General features: G+C 38.4%; 1 protein-coding gene across 4 annotated transcripts in view; it reads right to left on the reverse strand.

Moving 5' to 3' along the window:
- Positions 1–16,656, reverse strand: part of RASSF6 (Ras association domain family member 6) — a 64,208-nt gene extending 47,552 nt beyond the window's left edge. For 3 of the 4 annotated variants that reach the window (XM_082838304.1, XM_082838305.1, XM_082838303.1), the window contains exons 1-2: positions 16,579–16,656; positions 4,727–4,825 (exon numbers count right to left, since the gene is read on the reverse strand). In XM_082838304.1, coding sequence (XP_082694430.1) covers positions 4,727–4,791 — 65 coding nt within the window. In that variant the 5' untranslated portion in view covers positions 4,792–4,825; positions 16,579–16,656. Of the gene's footprint in view, positions 1–4,726; positions 4,826–16,578 lie in introns of those variants that run through there. The other variant, XM_082838306.1, reaches the window with a different exon arrangement.
- Between the last annotated feature and the right edge of the window lie 3,033 nt (positions 16,657–19,689).

Raw genomic sequence — 19,689 nt, forward strand, 5'->3', positions numbered from 1 at the left:
TGGGTGTTTTCATTAGTTATAGGACCCATGGTTGTGAGTGACAGAAACCCAACCAAGTTACTTAGTACTTGGTTACTAAGCAAGCTTTTATCTGTCCTGAGAAATAATGTTTGTGAAATCAAAGATTTCATGTGCTAGTTATATTTTTCTAATGCTTTCCAAGAGTGTTCAAATAAAAACCAATTATTTATGTTTAACCTAAAATCATCTCATGTATCAAGGCCATCCAGGTACCTCACCTTGGGAAAGAGGATGCAAAAGATGCTTAGGTCTTACCTTCAAGGGGCTTACATTCTACCTTGGGAAACCAGGCATCTGTTATGAGGCAGTAAAGACAAGGCAAGAAGCCTTAAGCTGTTGGTGGGAGAGACAGCTCATCAAACTATTTTAGAAAGCTAATTTGTAACAATAACATTAGATTTACTTGTATACTTTGATTCAGTAATTACACTTCTGTGAACTAGTCCTTGTATATTCAAAATGTTGGAGCCATCTTGAAGGTCAAAATTAAAGAAATTGTATTATGACATTTCTATATTGTTGAGTGATATAGTATCATTAAAATCATCTTTAGGAAGATTATTTTAATAGTATGGGGAAATATTTGTAATATAATGCCAGGTGTGTAAAACAAGATATAGAATGATCTCAACTATATAAAATAAAATCCTTAGAATATGGGTAATATGACAAAATTAAATAGTACATTTTCTGAGTAGTAAGATTATGGATAACTTTATTCTTTCAATCTACATGTTTCTATATTTTCTCAGCTTTTATAATATAAATATATAAAATACAATAATTTATAAAATAATCATACTTTCATAATTAGGAAGCAAATATTTTAAAAGAACAAATACACAAGTAATTAACAGGCTAATTAAAATCTTACTGCAGTTCAGGGAGGATTTCATGGGAAAAGTGAGAAACTGAGATTGGGAAACTATAAAATATTACAAAGGAAACGAAAGTTGACCTGGTAATCACCGGTGTATGGAATAGGTGTTTATTTCAGTGAAAATTCTTGATTTTCATACTGTGATTACACAGATGAATAAAAGGAATGTGGTGTCCAGGACGAGAAGTTACCATCAGCTGCTCATGGCTACAAATGAGATCGACGTAAATCAATTAAGAACAGAACAAAGAGCTTCATGAAGGTGGAAGAAAGCTGTTCTAGAGAAACAGAGGATTCAAGGCCTGAGAATAAAGAGAAACACATGTGAACCAATAGCAGGATTGGGAAGGACAGGACCACCCCTTGGAGCAGACATGAGTTAGGGAGGGCACTGGGACTTCTCTCTGACCTTTGTCTTGAGGTTTTATAGGGGAAGAGAGGTCATGGAGATGCCCGTGAGTGCAGAAGGGGACTGCGAATTGCTACTTGGATTATGCGGGGCCTGCTTAGGGTGCCTTTTAATCTGATCATAAGGGTAAATCTAAAGGTTTTGGTGAGAAAGGACCTTGCTTTCTCAGGAATCCAAGAGGTGAAGAGCAGCTGTGTAGCTGAAGTAGATGAAAAAGAAAAGATTGCGACCTCCAACTGAGAGGTGGCCCCAGGAGTAGTTTAGCAATGCACTGAGGGCGGGGCTGGGGGGAGCTGAGAATCAGGATTCCATGGGCTGACCTGCGTCAAGCAGAGTTGAATAACAGGAAAATACGTACAAGGGTTCGTACATTCTTCTCTTATGCCGTGTACTGTTTCTTCTCGAAACTTCCCTCCCAGTGTGGTAAATTTGTATTCCTGGCTGGTTAAACTTACACTGCACAGAAGGCATTTACGCAAAAAGGAACACTGGTGTAGACCCAGGGCTACTGTCTTTGGAGACACCTTTGTTCAATGTTTCTGTAATTTTCTCTGGGGGGAGGCACTGTGGTAGGGGGACCTTCTTGGGGCTGTGCTGGGCTCTTACCCTGTTCTGCCCTTTCTGTCACTCTCTCGTGAGCGTCTTCCATTTTCTTCACAGTCTCTCCCATCTTCTCCATCATCCCTCTATCCTGAATCTCATTTGCCTCCTGCTTCCCCTGCAGATCACTCACATGCTTTTTTCATCATTTTCTCTTCCCAAACCGTCATCTTTCAGGTCCTCTCAACAATGTCCATCCTGTTACCATGTCCATCTCTTACTTCTCTCTAGGATCTTTCTATCTCTCTTCCCTTTGGTTTCATATGGATGTTACTTTCTCTGACTTTCATTATCAGTCATCTGCACTTATTTTAAAAATTAATTTCTGCCTTTCATTTCAATTTCCCATTTTTCTCAACTTCCCTCTTCTCCTTGTATCCCCAGCAACACTTTAGCTACCTTGACATCCCCAAGCGGTGTTTTCTATACTTGCCCACTCTATCACTGCCCCTCCTCTCTGTTCAGTGTCCACATTCCTTCTGCCCACTTTCCATCCAATGTACTACTGCTCGCCTTGTTGTTTCCTACTTTTCCTTTCACTCTTTTCTAACCCTGGATCTTGAATCTTCTCTATCACACTTATTCCCTTGGTGACATTAGTCAGTCTCAAATGTAACTTGTCTGGGACTGAACTCCCGACCTTCTACCCCAAACCTGCTCCTCCTGTAGTCTTTATAATGTCAGAAAGTATTCACTCCATTCTTCCTGACCCAAATCCTTGGAATCATCCTTAATCTTTCTCTTTCTCTCATATCCACATCTAATCCTTCAGGAAATCCTATTGTTTCTTCCTTCAAAATATACCCAGAATCTGAGCATTTTTCCCCACCTCCACCCCTGCCACCTTGGTCCAAGCCACCATCATCTCTACTCTGGACTATCCGCTCCTCGATAGTTTCTCTGCTTCTATCCTTGTGTCCTCTTCAGTCTGTTCTTAAAGCAGCAGCCAGACAGATTCAGTCACTCGTGTACTCAGTAATCTTCAATGATTTCTCATCTTGTAAGTGGGAAGGACGAAGTCTCAGTGGCCTATGAGGCCTTACATATTCTGGTCCCATTCTGTCTCTGACCTCACCTTTTCCTACTGTCCTCCCTATTTCACTTTCCCATACCAGGTTCCTGCACCCTTACAGGCGTGTGCCTGCCTCAGGGCTGTGAACTTGGTGTCCGCTTTCCTGGAAGGGGACCTGGGAGGCTCCCAGCCAGATACCCACACAGCTCACTCGCTTCCCTCCTTCAGGCTTTTCCCTACTGCTACCTCCTTCCTGAGGCCTTCCTTGGCCATCTTATATGAAATCACAACTCACTGCTCTCTACCCCCCGCAATCATTACTCCCCTTCCAGCTTTATTTTTATTCTTCGTATCTTTCAGCACCTAATAGTGCACCTTGTCTTACATTTATCCTACATTTTGACTGTATCCCTCTTTTAGGAGGCAACCCCATGAGGGTAAGGGTTTTGTTTCATTCATTACTGAACGCTCAGGGTCCACAGGAGTATAAACTGCTTTTAGGAAGCAGCTTATAAGTATCTGAGGAATGAATAAGTAACTCCTCTATCTTTTACTTCCTGCCTTCTTCCCGCCTCTTATATTTCATGCTTATCCTCCAGCTGTGGCTTTAATTCCATTTTTGACCATATTTATTCCTTTTGCTTTCCTATTGTGCAATCCTGCATCATTTATACGACTTTCCTCTGTCATTTATTTGGCTTTGTTTCTCTTCCCTGTAAGACATGGATCACATTCCAGGGCGACTTGTTTTTTTTCTTACCTTTGTGTCTTTTCCCTTTTCAGCTTCTGCTCTAGCTCAGCCAGGTTCGTCTCTTATCTTTACTCTTACAGTTTTCAAATCCCTGCTCTATTATTCCTAAACTAGCATAAGATGCTATCTGCTGCGTATAAGAAAATAGCCATAGCTGCTGACCATCTATTGCATAATCTAACTTCAAGAGGGAAACAGTAAAAATGAAGTATGTCCTGAGGAGCAATGGAGGGAAGGAGAGGCCAGGAAAGCCTGGTTTAGGCCCATAGGCTAATTCTTTGGATATAGTATTTATGAGGAGCCCCGGATCCTTTACTTAATGCTGTTCCTGAGAACTGTGACAACTACTAAAATAGAAATTTAGCTTTTGGTGAAATTAGGCCACTATTTATGAAATATGAGTGATTGTTCCGTGATAGGCTATGGCTTTTCAGTCTTCAGGAATGTATTTATGCAATTTCTAATTCAGTGTCTCAACTGATGATTCATATCATTGATCTTGTGGGTCATACATCATGCTTTTTTTATTGATACACATTTAGACTTTATTATAACACCTATGGAAGACCCAAATTTAGGCACTCTTTATATCATATTTTCTGAAATATTTTACAAAGCCCTCATAATTTTTTATAACATTTAATTCACTGAGCTCTCTTCATAGCAGATGAGAAAAATTAGAAAATGTAATGATGCCATTTTCCAAGTTTTTCCAATACAGTTAAAGCTTTCAAAATGAAGCTTAGGGGGCTTCCCTGGTGGCGCAGTGGTTGAGAGTCCACCTGCCGATGCAGGGGACACGGGTTCGTGCCCCGGTCCGGGAAGATCCCACATGCCGTGGAGCGGCTGGGCCCGTGAGCCATGGCCGCTGAGCCTGCGCGTCAGGAGCCTGTGCTCCGCAACGGGAGAGGCCACAACAGTGAGAGGCCCCCGTACCGCAAAAAAAAAAAAAAAAAAATTGAAGCTTAGAATGACAAAATGCGTAATACACATAAGGTGTAATCCACAAACGACTGATAACTAGAATAACATATAATACAGGTGTACAGTTACCTGGTAATGAATGTCCTCTCATTGATGAAGATCCAAGAAGAGGACTGGTGAGCCATCATAGTCATTTTCTCCCCCTTTCTGAGATCATCTGAGGCTACCCTAAAACATGAGAATAATATTAATGATATGTTCCTGTGATGCATTCATAAATTAGTGTCTGCCTTAAACTGAAATTATTTGTTGTGTCCCTATTGTATACAAATATTTTGGGGAGAATTTTTAAGTAGTGTTTTTTGTATGGGCATGAGGGTTGGGTTGGAGGGGCCGGGAGGAAAGAGAGGTTTTTTTTTTTTACCATGTGCCGGCTCTGGATCCTACACTCTGAATGTCGGCCATTTGATGGATGTTATCTCATTGACTCCTCAGACCATGCCAGCGAAGTAGGGGTGTTATTTCCATTTCACTTAGTAAGTAGTGCAACAAATAATTTGAAGCAAGGTCTGAATGTCTTTAGGGTTTCCTCTTATTTTTCTTTCCAGCATTGTTTTTGCAGCTTGAAAAGGGTTTGAGTTTCTATAAATTTGTCTGTTCTAAGATTCTTTTAAAAGATTTTTTTCCTATGCCAAAGGGAATTAATTTTGAGGATAAGTTCAGAGTTCTAACTACAACTCACTTTGAGTGGGTTTCTAAATGGCATCCTCTAAACCTGCTTTTCATGTTTATTCACAGGATAATTTGTTTTGGGAACAAGTAATACTGTGTTGTTTTTCCCGTCCCCTCCCACCCCCTCCCCCACCTCCATATAGCTTTAAGATGTTTAGGTGTTTTACTCCATTCTTATTACTCAATACATGCTTTTGAGAAAAATCTATTTTATTCTCTTTTGATATCAGTTTCCCATTTTAAACTGAAAATTATATTCTTCATATAATTTATGGAAAATAGTAGTAAAGGAAGAGGAACATATAATTTAATTTTGACCATCTAAAGAAAGATGATAAAGAGGGCATATGAAGAAGTACTAGATGAGCCAGAAATACATGGCTTGACATATGGTTTTCCCCTTGGTAATCAATTCAAGAGACTGACAACTGTGTGATAGAGAAGGGGAGAGAGAAAGGCAGACAGGGATGGAGCAAGATTTCTAACAAAGGACAAAACAAACTGCAACGCTGGCCCATGATAAATGCTACTGATTTGCAAATTTATAAGTGAAATCCTGGACCAGAGATGTGCTGATAATCACTTCCCAGTTCACGGCTGTACTAGCCACGCTCCCAGTGATGCAGGGATCCAGTATGTCTGAATTTGGCATAACTCCCTTTATAAGGAGTTCTATTTCTGAATTTTTAGTATTTGATTTGGAATACATGCTAAGAATTTTCTTCATTTTTCCATTTATCCACAGTTCCGATACTACCAGGTTTTAGTGATTTAAAAGTTATCCTCGGGCTTCCCTGGTGGCGCAGTGGTTGAGAGTCTGCCTGCCGATGCAGGGGACACGGGTTCGTGCCCCAGTCTGGGAGGATCCCACATGCCGCGGAGTGGCTGAGCCCGTGAGCCATGGCCGCTGAGCCTGCGCGTCTGGAGCCTGTGCTCCGCAATGGGAGAGGCCACAACAGTGAGAGGCCCACGTACCACAAAAAAAAAAAAAGTTATCCTCCTGTTCAATCTCTCTATAAATGCACAGATGGGCTTAGGGTGTTTGAAGCTGCTGCTTCCTGGTGCAGAGCTTACACTTTATTGAGAAGTGTAAAAAGAAAAAAAGAGAAGGCCCATGAGGAATTCTGTCTAGTTGAAATAATGTTTCTGAAGCCTTCCTGATCTTATATTTTATAGTAAAATTTCTAGATATTTTTGAGAAAAAATTACATGTCTTCCTGTTATACTTGTAAATAAAATTTCCAAATTTTATTTGTAAAATAAAATTGACTTCTTAAAAAAATTCATTTAGTTTTAAACTTCTGTTTATATAACAGCTCAGTGTTATTTTCTTTAAAAAGATATTAAATTCCCAAAGGCTTATGTGATCCAAAAAGAGGCATGTTGCAATCATTGAAATTTTGGGGGGCAACATGATAATACAAGCTAGCTAAAGTAGAGAAGAAATCCTAGGGCCATGTTTGGTGGTGTGCAGAAAAAAGGAACATGGACTGTGTAAACTGAAAAACTAGAGAAACTGTGGCCCAAGGCAAGGAAGGATCAGGCAGTTTAGTAAGTCTGTTTTTGGAGTATTTCTAAAAGAAATTCTCTCCTGTATGATTCTGTGCAAGGGAACATGTTCCTTCTATTCCAGCAATTGAATTCAAACTGACTGAACCCTGTCCCACCTCACAAACACAGCCTGAAGTTATCAGGCAGCCAAAATCAAGCTCTGACTTGCAGGGTTGATTAAGTGTGATGTAACATCCTTCCAGTCTCCTTCAAGCTCTGGAAACTGTGGTCAGACATGAGTAATAACCTCCTTTATGTCTTCATATAAATGGCATTAGGGTGTGACCAGAGATTTTATATAATATTTTCTAGTCATTCCATTTTGCAGAAATAGAATATTTAATTATCATTGCTTCAAGCCTATAGAATCATAGGAGCTATAGCCAGGATAAAAAGTAGGCTAGAGAGAAAAGTTCCATTTTTTTTTAACACCTTTATTGGAGTATAATTGCCTTACAATGGTGTGTTAGTTTCTGCTTTATAACAAAATGAATCAGTTATACATATACATATGTCCCCATATCTCTTCCCTCTTGAATATCCCTCCCTCCCACCCTCCCTATCCCACCCCTCTAGGTGGTCACAAAGCACCGAGCTGGTCTCCCTGTGCTATGCGGCTGCTTCCCACTAGCTATCTACCTTATGTTTGGTAGTGTATATATGTCCATGCCACCTTCTCACTTTGTCACAGCTTACCCTTCCCCCTCCCCATATCCTCAAGTCCATTCTCTAGTAGGTCTGTGTCTTTATTCCCGTCTTGCCCCTAGGTTCTTCATGACCTTTTTTTTTCTTAGATTCCATATATATGTGTTAGCATACAGTATTTGTTTTTCTCTTTCTGACTTACTTCACTCTGTATGACAGACTCTAGGTCCATCCACCTCACTACAAATAACTCAATTTTTTTATTTTAAAAAAGAAGGGGAGGAATTTCCTCCTTTTCCTTCTGAAGCAGGTCCTTTTGATTTTGGTTGGGGTAAGCTGTGTGAAAGACATTCTATGTTTTCTTTCTTCAGGAGAATACCAGCAAAAAAAAAAAAAAAGAAAGAAAGAAAAAAGATAAAAGCTATCCTCACGAAATCCTGATGCATAGTTTTTCCTTATAGTGAGCTATGAGCACATCTCAACAGGCATAATGTAATATTCAAGCTGTAATAGTCAAGCTGAATGCTTGACTAGTTTCCCTTTATGCTTTTACCATTTTGATCATCACATCATCTTGTTCACAAACCTTGGGATCTCGTTCTTAGCAAATATAGCCCAAGTGTCTTAACCTGACGTTCAGGCTTTCTGCAGTTTCACCCAAACCTACATATCCCAACTCAAAATTGAAGCTTTCTTTAATACCAGGCCTTCTAGTCTAGTGGAATTACGTGTCATCAAGTCTCTTCTCACTATTTCCCTTTCCCTCATCATTGCAGGTTCTAGTATCTGCTCAAGTGGGATCGTATCAATCTCCCCATGACCTGTTCTACACTGCTGTGATGCCGCTTTCTGCTGTCCATTGGTATTGTCATGATTGATTTATACCTTATCTAATTTTCTACTCATATCCTCTTGCTCAAAGAGTGGTGCTCCTCTAGTTGGGAATGTCATCCTCTTTGACAGCACATCATTGGAAGGGGGTTTTGTGGAGGACTCATGACAGAAGAGACAGAAGCTTAGCCAACCAGGCAAATTAACTGTATAGGTCAGAAGCTACAAGGGCATTTTAGGCTCCCTTGGGACAGAGACACAGCAAACTCCAAGAGCCCAACAAATCCCAATTACTCAGTCACAAGATTTGGTCTGGGCTGTTTGGTTATGTAGCCTTTGCTCTTGCTTCTAAAACCTGAGTTTTGCCCCTAGACTTTGTCATTCTAATCATCCTCAAAAAGAGTTACTGATGCTCCCTAGTGAGGTCCACCCCCCCCCCCCAGGTGGTCACCTTGCTACCCAAACATAACCTTCTCCCTCCTGGATCCAAATTATTTACCATCTATTCTTCATTTCTATACTTTTATTTCTCCTGTACCTCTCCTTCCACATTCCAGCACCCTATATCTTGCCAAGTGGTTCATTTTCTCTCCTCATTTTCTCTGCCTCTTAGCAGCAATTGACAGAGTTGGTTGTCCCCTCCTTCTGATACACTTTTTTTGGAGACTTTTGAGACAAAACAGCAATCACACAACCTTACTTTATTTCCTTGCTCTCACAGGTCTCAACTTTTTAGTCTTCTCTACTGCTTCTTCCTTTATATAAAATGCTGGCTAGTTCTAATAGTCTGTCCTCAGCCATCCTCTTTTCTCTAACTATACTTTCTTCCAGTTAATCTAATCCAGTTCCATCCCAGCCTCTCTGCTGAGCTCCAGACTCATGTCACTACCTACTTTATCTCTACTTGGATGTCTATCAGGCATCTCAGTGTCAACATGGCCAAACCAGAATCACTGACTTTCTCCCATGCTCCAGAATTTCCTCCTCCACAATTCTTTCCAATCTACCCAACTGGGCACCAAAACTGAAACTCAGTCTTATTTTCTCCTCTTTCATCATAACTAGATTCCAATCTGAAAGTAAGTCCTATTGGTACCTCCAATAGGTAACTCCAAAGCTTCTGTTTCCACTGCTACCACTCTGAGCCAACCCACCACCATCTTTCTCTTGGATTATTGCATCAGCCTCCTGACTGGTTTCCCTGCACCCACATCGTGACCCATATTCCATTCTCCACATGGTATCCAGGATGATAATTTCAAAGAGCAAATTAGATCTTGTCATTTCATGATTAAAACATTGCAAAGACTTCCAAGAATGAACTAGAATAAAATATAACCTCCTTATGATGACCCCAAGATCCTGTCAATCTGTTCAGTATTCATTCCCTTCATTATTTCCCTCATTGATTACATTTCATCTATCAATACATTGGCCTTCTTTCTGGTTTTCAGTCACTCCCTAAGCTCATTCCTGCCTCAGGGATTTGAACTTGCTGCTCCTCCTACTTGGATGGAGCACCTTACCTCAGACCTTCACGTGGCTGCCTGTTTCCCATCATGCGGATCTCAGTCCCTGGGTCTCTCCTCTCAGAGGCTTTCCCTAAGCAAGTCTCAGCCAGTCATTATCGCATTATTTTCATCTAGGTACACATCAGTATCTGAAAGGATCTTATTTATTTACATTGCCTGTATTCCCCAACTACAACATGAACTGTTTAGGTTGTGGGCTTTTTTGTTTGTTTGTTTGTTTACCTGGGTACATCCAGTTCTTAGAATTTTGGCTAGAACATGGAAGGGATTTAATTAATATTTGTTGAGTGACTGACTAAATGTCAAATTGTAGCTGTGACCCAAAGGACTAATTACTATTAATAAAACTTTTTCTTGACCTCATAGTTAATATGATATTTTAGCTGGGACTAGAAGTCGGGGATATTTTGAACTGAAGAAGCACAAAGTGCAAATTGACAGTGATGGGCTGAAGAATCATGGCAGTGGCTTTCTGATTGGCTCCATTCTATTTGTGCTCATAAAAACAATTAGCTAATGTATCATTAAAGATAGCAAAAATCGCTATGTAATTATATTGTCAAACTCATGACCTAAGCTGAAGCAAATCATAGCTAGCTTCAGAAGATGTGATTAAACAATTTCAAAAGCCCTGGGACTTCCCTGGTGGCTAAGAATCCGCCCGCCAATGCAGGGGACATGGGTTCGAGTCCTGGTCCGGGAAGATCCCACATGCCATGGAGTAACTAAGCCCATGCACCACAACTACTGCGCCTGTGCTCTAGAGCCCATGAGCCACAACTACTGAGCCCACGTGCCACAACTACTGAAGTCTGAGCGCCTAGAGCCCGTGCTCTGAAAAAAGAGATGCCACCGTAATGAGAGGCCTGCGCACCGCAGCAAAGAGTAGCCCCTGTTCACCACAACTAGAGAAAGCCTGTGCACAGCAAGGAATACCCAGTGCAGCCAAAAATTAATTAATTAATTAAAAAGAAAACAATTTCAGAAGCCCTTACATTATTCTCTGACCCTAGAAATAAGGAGAGTTGAATGGAAATTATGAAAGAAAAATGAAAATAGGATAAAATTTTTCTTCATAAGCAGTATATGCTAATTGAATAGGAGATAATATTGACCGTGTCTGAATCCAAAATTGGGCTAAGCAAAATATTCAAACAATTGAAATACCTGAAAGGTAAAAATGTGATTTAGTAAAAGTCCCATTTTATTATTAATTGCTGAAGTGAGAAATAGATCTATGAATTCCAATAGTTTCCCTTTTCCATTCCCATTAACCATGATTCACTGCAAATTAAAATCTGGTAATGACTTTGTGAATATCCTCTAAGTTATAAAGACTTGGTAAATTTATGAGTCTGAGCTAGTTACCTCAAAAGGCTTAAGAGGAGGATAACCAGAGGTTATGATTAGCAGAAAGATTTATTAACAAAAGAAAAATTACAGGTCTAGAAGCCTAAGGGTCTTACTTTGAATGTTCACAATTATTTTGGTAGAACAGAACAAACTATGACTTGAGGAGGAAGGTAGTTGTTAAAAATCTATATACTTTACTGGGAGGGATAATCATACAGGGCTCTCCCATCCTGGGGCCAGAGCTTATTACTTAGATTGTGTATGAAATAAGATCACTTATTTAATGTTCGGCTATTTATTTTTTAATTATGTCCAGACAGAGTAGAGCTCAAGAGATATGGAATTAAATAGGCAAGTAATTAAATCCTGGAGAAATAAACAGTCCTAGAAGTGCTAGGCAGGTCTAAGCTCAAACAGACCTTGGAGGCTCACCAGGGAAGAGAGAAGACCAGGAAGATAGAATCAGTCTGAGCAGGCAGCAGGGTTCAGGAACCTGAGAAAGCAGAATAAGTCAGCACCAGTATCTGGGCAACGCTGAGAACAGAGAGCATCTGAGAGCATCAGTGGTTCACCTCTTCCTGCTCGGCATCCTGCCTAGATGTGGGCTTGCCTGGACTGGCCAGAATGAGGCCAGAGGATGGGAGGTGAAGCCCAGTTAACTCAAAAGGGCCGGTCATTTAAAGTACCTTCCTTGGTCCAAGCATGGATTAATTAAATGGTTGCTTGTTTAAAAGTGGGAAACTTGGCTCACTCTTTTGTATATCAACAAATATTTCATGAGCTCCCTCTCTGTGCTGTTGCTGTGCTAGCCAGGAAGTGTAGCCTGCATCTGTATCTGCAGCTCCTGATTCCTGAGGCCCCTGCGTGCAGGAAGTGTCAAAGTGGTCATGATTTTACAATGAACCAAAAAAAAAAAATACATGTGCTAATTTCCTTGGGTCCTCCAGCCAAAGAGAATTTCTCCTGCCTTTGAACTTTGATAGCAAAATATCTGCAGCTTTCTAATTACTTACTACTTTCTCTCCCTAATCATATTTTATTTTACCTGATTTCCTCTAGAACAGGATGATTGCTCATTTCATTTTTGTATCTCCTAGAGTGAATGTATATATGCAAGTATGTAGAGAAGACATATATAAAATTATGAATATCTGTATATTCAAGATGTGGAGAGATGTACAAAAATATTAACAGTAAAATTGAGATCTATGAAATTGAGTGATAATTATTTTCTTTTTGATTTCATATGTACTTTCTAAGTCATATACAAGGAACATATCTTAATAACACACACCATAAAAATTCCAAAAAAAGAAAAAAGAGCAGAGAGTATAACATTAGAATAGCGAGTGTGTATTTCAATTATGAATTAAGATTAACGGCTGTATGCATGGTGGGTTTTGTTTTCATTATTATTTTGGCCTGAAGAAGCAATGGAAAGTTACAAATATGTATTTACCTCTAAAATAAAGCTATTTTCTCTAAGCTCTGATGTGGAACCTTGTAGTAGAGAAGAGTAGACCCGTATACAATTACATCACTTCAAGGAAACAAGACAAAACATCTATAATTCTACTCGTTATCCAATTCTTAGAAAACAGGAAAAGAGTCAAGAAAAGTGTGGTTTCTGGGAAATAATTGGCTCCATATTTTTTTATAAGAATGTGTGTCATTTGCAGAGATGGTGAAAGTTGAGCGTTGGACTATAATCACTATCACTTTATTAAGTGATACTGATTGCAGTTAGGGAATGTTTGAGATACAAACAAAAATGTATTACAGTGCTTGAATTTAAGACAGGATAAACAGGATGAATATCAAACAACCAGGCTTCTATGTGAGTATACCATCACAGTCAGTCCAGTGGAATCTAATTTGAAATGCCAAACATTTAGTATGCTATTGTATATTTACATGGCGCTAATGCCCTGTGCTCCATTCTCCCCAGAGTGCCCTCAGGGAGGTGAGAAAAGCAGGAGCAGTAGGAGAAGGGAGCTAGTTGGAAGCCATTCAGGACTCAAGGCATCTTGCCACCACTCAGTCTGGGAAGGAGCTACTCCATCTGCCGATGGCTTCTTCTGGAATTGCTTCTATGGCACAGCTCAAGAGTCTCTGCTTCATCTGGGTTTCCAAGAGGAAATTCTAAGGTTGACTTCACAGGGGCCATGGCTCAATTTTTCCTGTTCATCTGTTGGCTGCAAAAGAATCAGCCCTCCTCTTGAGCTCCATTTCCTAGACTCTGGGATAATGATGGCGATGTCCTTCAACCATCTCAGCTACTAAGATAACACCCTCATCCCTTAAGAGAGAAACATCTTCATGTTCAACTACTGAAAGCAGTAGTATTGGTTTGTTCGGTACTTGAGACGATGTTATGAAATGATGAAATCACTCTAATTGATAGCTTTAAAAGACTGATTTTTTTCCAACAGATCCAACCCTCTCTAACCCTAGACTTTAGTGAAAAGAGAGAACATTCAAAAGAAGTTCTTTCTCAGAGGTTGTATTTTCAATTGACCTTTACTTGACTATTTTTAAAAATCTAAACTTTTATATGAAGCCCATGTATCTCTAACAACCCTAAATTCCCTGTCTGCATTGTAACCGAAGAATCTGTACAAGTAAATTGACTATTAGCACTAGATTTCTATTTTGATGAAAGGTATAGGATGCATCTTACTTTAGGAAGTTAAAACAAGTATCAATTATGAAACCTTGAATTACATGTTAAAAAGACATATTACATATATGTTATACTATTTTAAATGTAACCAGAAAACTTAATATTTTCTTAATCACTGCTGGTTACTTCTATCTCTTCTGATTGACCAAAACATTTAATAGTTTATCACAAAATCTTATAAGCATTAGAAATAGTAGAAAAACATTTGTATACTAAAATAGACTTTAGGAAGATTTATAACTGGTTATGTGGTTAAATAAATAAATCTCAAATTATTCTCAAATATGGTTAATGGATTTATCTCAGTTGGGGCTACTGTTTGCTATTTAGATATATGCCTATTAAGGAATACAAAAATCAAATATTGATAACTTGTTTAAATTCTAACAATATTTATTCAGCATAAAGGCATATTTCCTCTTTGAAAACTATTTAGTAAACACTGGTACTATAATTTATTCTAAATAGATTGGATTATTTTACAAGTTTTTAGTTAAACTACACTAAACTGATTCAAGCCCCGGAGTACAATATAATAGCACAGTTCAGTTTACTTGGCTTTAGAATTCTATCTCCAATCCTCCAGTCACTATCCCATTATAAGGGTGGGTGGGAGGGGGAATTGGATGAAGGTAGTCAAAAGGTAAAACTTCCAATTATAAGATAAATAAGTACCAGGGATGTAATGTACAAAATGATATATATAATTAACACTGCTGTATGTTGTATATGAAAGTTGTTAAAAAGTAAATCCTAAGAATTTTCATCACAAGTAAAAATTTGTTTTTCTATTTCTTTAATTTTGTGTGAGATGATGAATGTTCACTAAACTTATTGTAGTAATCATTTTATGATGCATGTAAGTCAAATCATTGCACTGTACACCTTAAACTCATACAGTGCTGTATGTCAATTATATCTCAATAAAACTGGAAGAAAAAAGTTCCTTCTATCTCTAAAAACAAAAAGCCACCGCAAAACAAAAAAAAAACTCGAACAAACAAAACGAAAACAAACAAAACGAAAACACAGTACATACATTGCAGATTTTCAACTCTGCAATTTGAATACATTAAAACAATGATAATATTAAGCTAGGATCAATTGCAAAGCATTTAACTGTTTTATATTAATAAAATAAAAAGATAAAATGTCATAATTGGAAATACTTTGCTAGTCACACCTACTAAGTTTATTCCTTCCTCAAAGTCATCCACATTAATAAAACCATCAGCAACATTAACCAAAATGCCCTTTAAAGAACCATAAAGTAAGTTCACTTCCCTACAATTTAAGTGGTAAAGACCAGCAGAACACAGGTATCATTCGTTTATGTTTCTTGTCCGTAAACACAAATAAAAGTCCATATCACTTTAATACAAACAATACAATATGTGCTACAATGTAAGAACATGGACTATATGGTCTAATCTTATCAAAGTTATTCAGGGGCAGTCGCATAAATAAAACTCAAAATTGATGGGTTCTACAACAGGGGGTTGAGTGTTTCTCTCCTATTATGAAATTATTGTTTCTTGTTAGAAATAACATATTCATATAGGTGAGACTTCCCCAAAGTAAAAATGATTGAGTAGCAAAAAGTTTGAATTTGCCACCACATACTCTATTGGAAAAGTGGCAAGAAGCCAGATAATTTCATTGCTACTCAGAGGAATGAGTAGCTTTGCCCACTTGCCATCTGCTTACGTGTCCTGGACCCGCTCACTGGAAACCAGTTCAACGCGGTACCCCCATACTGTCTGGTCTCACTAGTTCACTCACCCTCCTTGACATGGACCCTTTGGCAGAGCTGCAAATTTCTTAATGCTAATTGGAGGCACTATGTATAGCTATTTATAGAAGGCTTGCTAAGTGTTTAATTCCCATCAAAGCCCTATTGGCAGATACTGTTATGACGCTTACTTTATAGATGGCAAACAGAAGCTTGGCTAGGTTAAGTAACTTGCTATGGGACAAACCAGAAAGTGGCAAAGCCAAGATTTGAACCTATAGCTCTCTTGCTTCAGAATTGAACCCTTAACTCATGGACTCTCCTTTAATTATGATTATCCTTTCATTGTTTGGGGCAGTCTTAAATTATATCAGAAATCCTTTTCAATTGTGTGTGTGTGTGTGTGTGTGTGTGTGTGTGTGTGAGAGAGAGAGAAGTCTCTGTTGATTTGTGGAAAATAATAAAAGTTTAGCTGAACCGCAATTAAAAAGACCTTTCAAGTCTGCTGGTTGAATGTAACCTTGTAACCATAAGAGTACTGAGGGAAAGGGGGAAGTAATGCAGGAGTCTAGTATCTTTTCCAGGCAAACCACAATTCCGGGTGAAGAACTTGAGTTCATGACACTTGTCAGAAAAGGGAGGAGGGTTTGGTGGCCACACTTACCTTCAAGCCCTCCCCTCTTCCCCTCACCCTCCCCATATGCTTACCTTGGTCAGGAAAGGCTGTTCTGAAAAAATCAAAAGGAAAATACGTCCGGGTTTCGGGCTGCTCTGACACATGCACACCTTCAAACTTGGCTCCCTATCGATTTTGCTTTCTAACAACTTGCCCTCAACTTGACCTCAGGGAGTAGATTAGAGGGTTTTTGTTTTCCCCTACCCCCATGTTTCACCTGCTACACTGTGAATGGGAGATTTTTACCTTCGTTGTTGAGCTGAACCTGCTCCGGAGAGTGTGTTTCCCTGCTCAGTTCCAAACTCTGATCGTCGTTGGAGAGTCAGGGCTTGCTCACCTGTCCCGGAGGTGGAGCTGGGGTCGGAGACAAGCGCGGGAGGAGGGGCGCACACACTCCTGCCCGGGCGGGGCTCCCTCTGAGCCTGGCAGTGCCCCTCCCACGAACAGCAAGCCCAAGAAACTGTTAATTATTACTCCTTTTCGCCACAGCAGGGAAGTGTTAGAAACCTGAGCCACTCCCTGTGCCTCAGTGCATGTTGGGAGTGTTTACTTTCTTTCTTCGGAGCCACTGATAGCAACTCTCCTTTGCTCCCTGTCACACATCTTGAGGACAAGTGAATTGACATGCTGGTTAACGCTTTAACCTCTGAACTGGCCGGATTCTAATCTCTCCTCTCTAGTCTGTAGAGAAATAGTCTTTAAGAAATGACACCGGCTAGGACTGAAAGTCATTATTCACATGTCTTTCTTTTGGAAATTTTCTCTTTTAATCAGAAATTTCTTAATTTTCCCCCCTTGTTCTTTTGCTACCTCCTTTCCTTACTGGCACCCTTTTCACCCAGAGCGGTGGTTCTCCCACTCAGAGCAAACCAGAGCCACCCAGTATCTTGCGAAACCCTCATAACCCATGGGCCTCAGCTCCTATGAGACTCCGATCTAGTAGGTCTAGGGTAGACGGCAGGTATGTTTTAAATAAGCTTCACAGAAGAATCTGGTAGACATCAAAATTTCAAAACTATTGTAATAAAAGTATACGAGAGGAAATGAATAGTAATTTAGTCACTACCTAGTGAATTGTGTTTGGAGACAGCTTTTCCTTAATACCTCTAATTTTAAAAAAAGGCACTAAAGTCTAGTTAACTAGACTTAGTATGGTGATGATTTCACAATATATGTAAATATTGAATCATTATGCTGTATACCTGCAACTAGTATAATATTATATGTCAATTATACCTCAATTAAAAAGAAAGGAATGGATAAAGGAACTGACAGTTAAAAAAAAAAAAAGAGCTCCCTCTTTGAAAACTACCAAATTTACTTAAAATTAGTAAAATCAGACCCCAAAAAAGGGCACCAAAAACTCAGAGACACGCAGATGACAGATGCTCTGGAAATAGTGCTTTTATTTACACTCACACAAATGCACTTTTTGGTAACATTGGTACTTTACCTGTTTCCTATGTAAAGCACTTTGATCATGAAAAAAAAAAAAAAGAAGGTTATTTTACAAGACTAAACCTCAGACCCCTTAAAAGGAATTAAATATAATTCCTACAATGAGTTGAGTAGGCAGAGTTGATTTCTGGTGTCCTGTGTATTCAAATGTCAAATTAACAGACTGACCATCACTCTAGATTTGCAGGTTACGTGTTTGATATAGAACTTTAAGGATTCTCTATGTTCCAAAGGTCAGACAGTTTATCTAGTTGACTTGCAGTGTGTGGAGGCCAGGGATGATCAGACTGATCATTCCTTGGGCTATTTTAATAAATTGAACAGGCAAATTGGCTTATTGGATCACAATCAAACCTTCTACAACCTCATATATGAGGACAGTGTGACCTGGTATTACCTGTGGGGGTTCATTTGATGGCCATGTTGACCTTACAACCCCCCATTTGTGACTGCTGGTATGGACTGACCTTTGAATGATGACTAACAGCAGCTGCAGTGTCCACAGCTCCTAGGCTCCAGAATGTCTTTGTTCAAATCCATGCCCCACTCCCATTGTCTGCATTTCCTTATTATCAGTGTCATAGAAACCTTGTTTTGCCTTTTTTATCTGCAAGCATCCTTGAAGCCTTTATTCCGATTACTCGTTTTCAACTGGTTTCCTTTCACTAGTTTCAGTGATTCCTTTTGTTCTGGAGTACTTAACCTTTTATAAATATGTAATTTTTATTTTGTAATATAAAAAATACATAATTGCACATGTGGAAAATATAAAAAGCACAGATATGTAGAGGAAAAAAATCACCTACAATTCCATCTCTCAAATATAGTTACCAAGAACAATTTGGTGAATGTCTTTATTGACATACTTTCTCTATTTACCAAAATGTTATTATATTTGCTTATTGTTTTATAATCTTTTATCACATTAAACATATTATGAACAATTTACCACATGTCAGTCAGTTTTTTTTCTGCAATATGTTGTTAACTAGCTGCACTGTATTACACCACATGGATATACTATTATTTATTTAATCAGTTCCCTATTGCGAAATTTATATTACTATAAATAACGCTGTAGTAAATGTTTGTATGCAATTGCACACAACCACGATTATGCCTTTTAGACATTTCAAACAATGAAGTTGCCAGATGAAAGGTAATACACATTTTTATAGAATTTCTCTCAAGTGTCAATTTTATACTCCTGGAGTAACTCTTGGATTATTTTTCTTCTTTTAAACATTTCCCTATTTGAAAGGTAAAAAAATCATATCCTATTTTAAATATGTATTTTATTGATTACCTGTAAGACTGAACCCACATTTAGACTGACCCTGCATTTTTGCTTTCTGTTTATTGTACTGTTTGTTCATTTTTTTGGTATTGATTTCTAAGATCTCTTTATATATTAATCACTTCAACATATAGTCATATATGCTCTAACTATATTTCCCAGTATTATTTGCCTTTTAATTTTGTTTATGGTAATTTTTGACCTACAAAAGTTTAAAACTTTAGTTATTAAATTTATTACTATTTTTCTTTATTGCTTATAACTCAGTGTTAAAAAGCTTTCCCATCCTTAAAGTATATATATATATTTTTCTATTTTCTATTATATATATTTTTATCTATTAAATTTAACATTTCAACCCATCTGGACTTTATGATGCTAACAACTGTGATATTTAAATCTAAATTAATTTAAAAAAATATTAGTTATTAAAAAGTAGGATTTATTGAATAATTATAGATTATAAATTCCACACGGTAAGGACTATGTCTTCTGCTCTATTTTATCTCCAAAGCCTAGCACATGACAAGCAGGTTCATTGTTAACTCAGATCAGAGTTCTATTTGTCTATTCACTTATTTATATATTTGAGATATAGTTGA

Source organism: Leucopleurus acutus (genome assembly GCF_964270905.1).
Source record: "Leucopleurus acutus genome assembly, chromosome: 4".
Classification (NCBI taxonomy): Eukaryota; Metazoa; Chordata; class Mammalia; order Artiodactyla; family Delphinidae; genus Leucopleurus; species Leucopleurus acutus.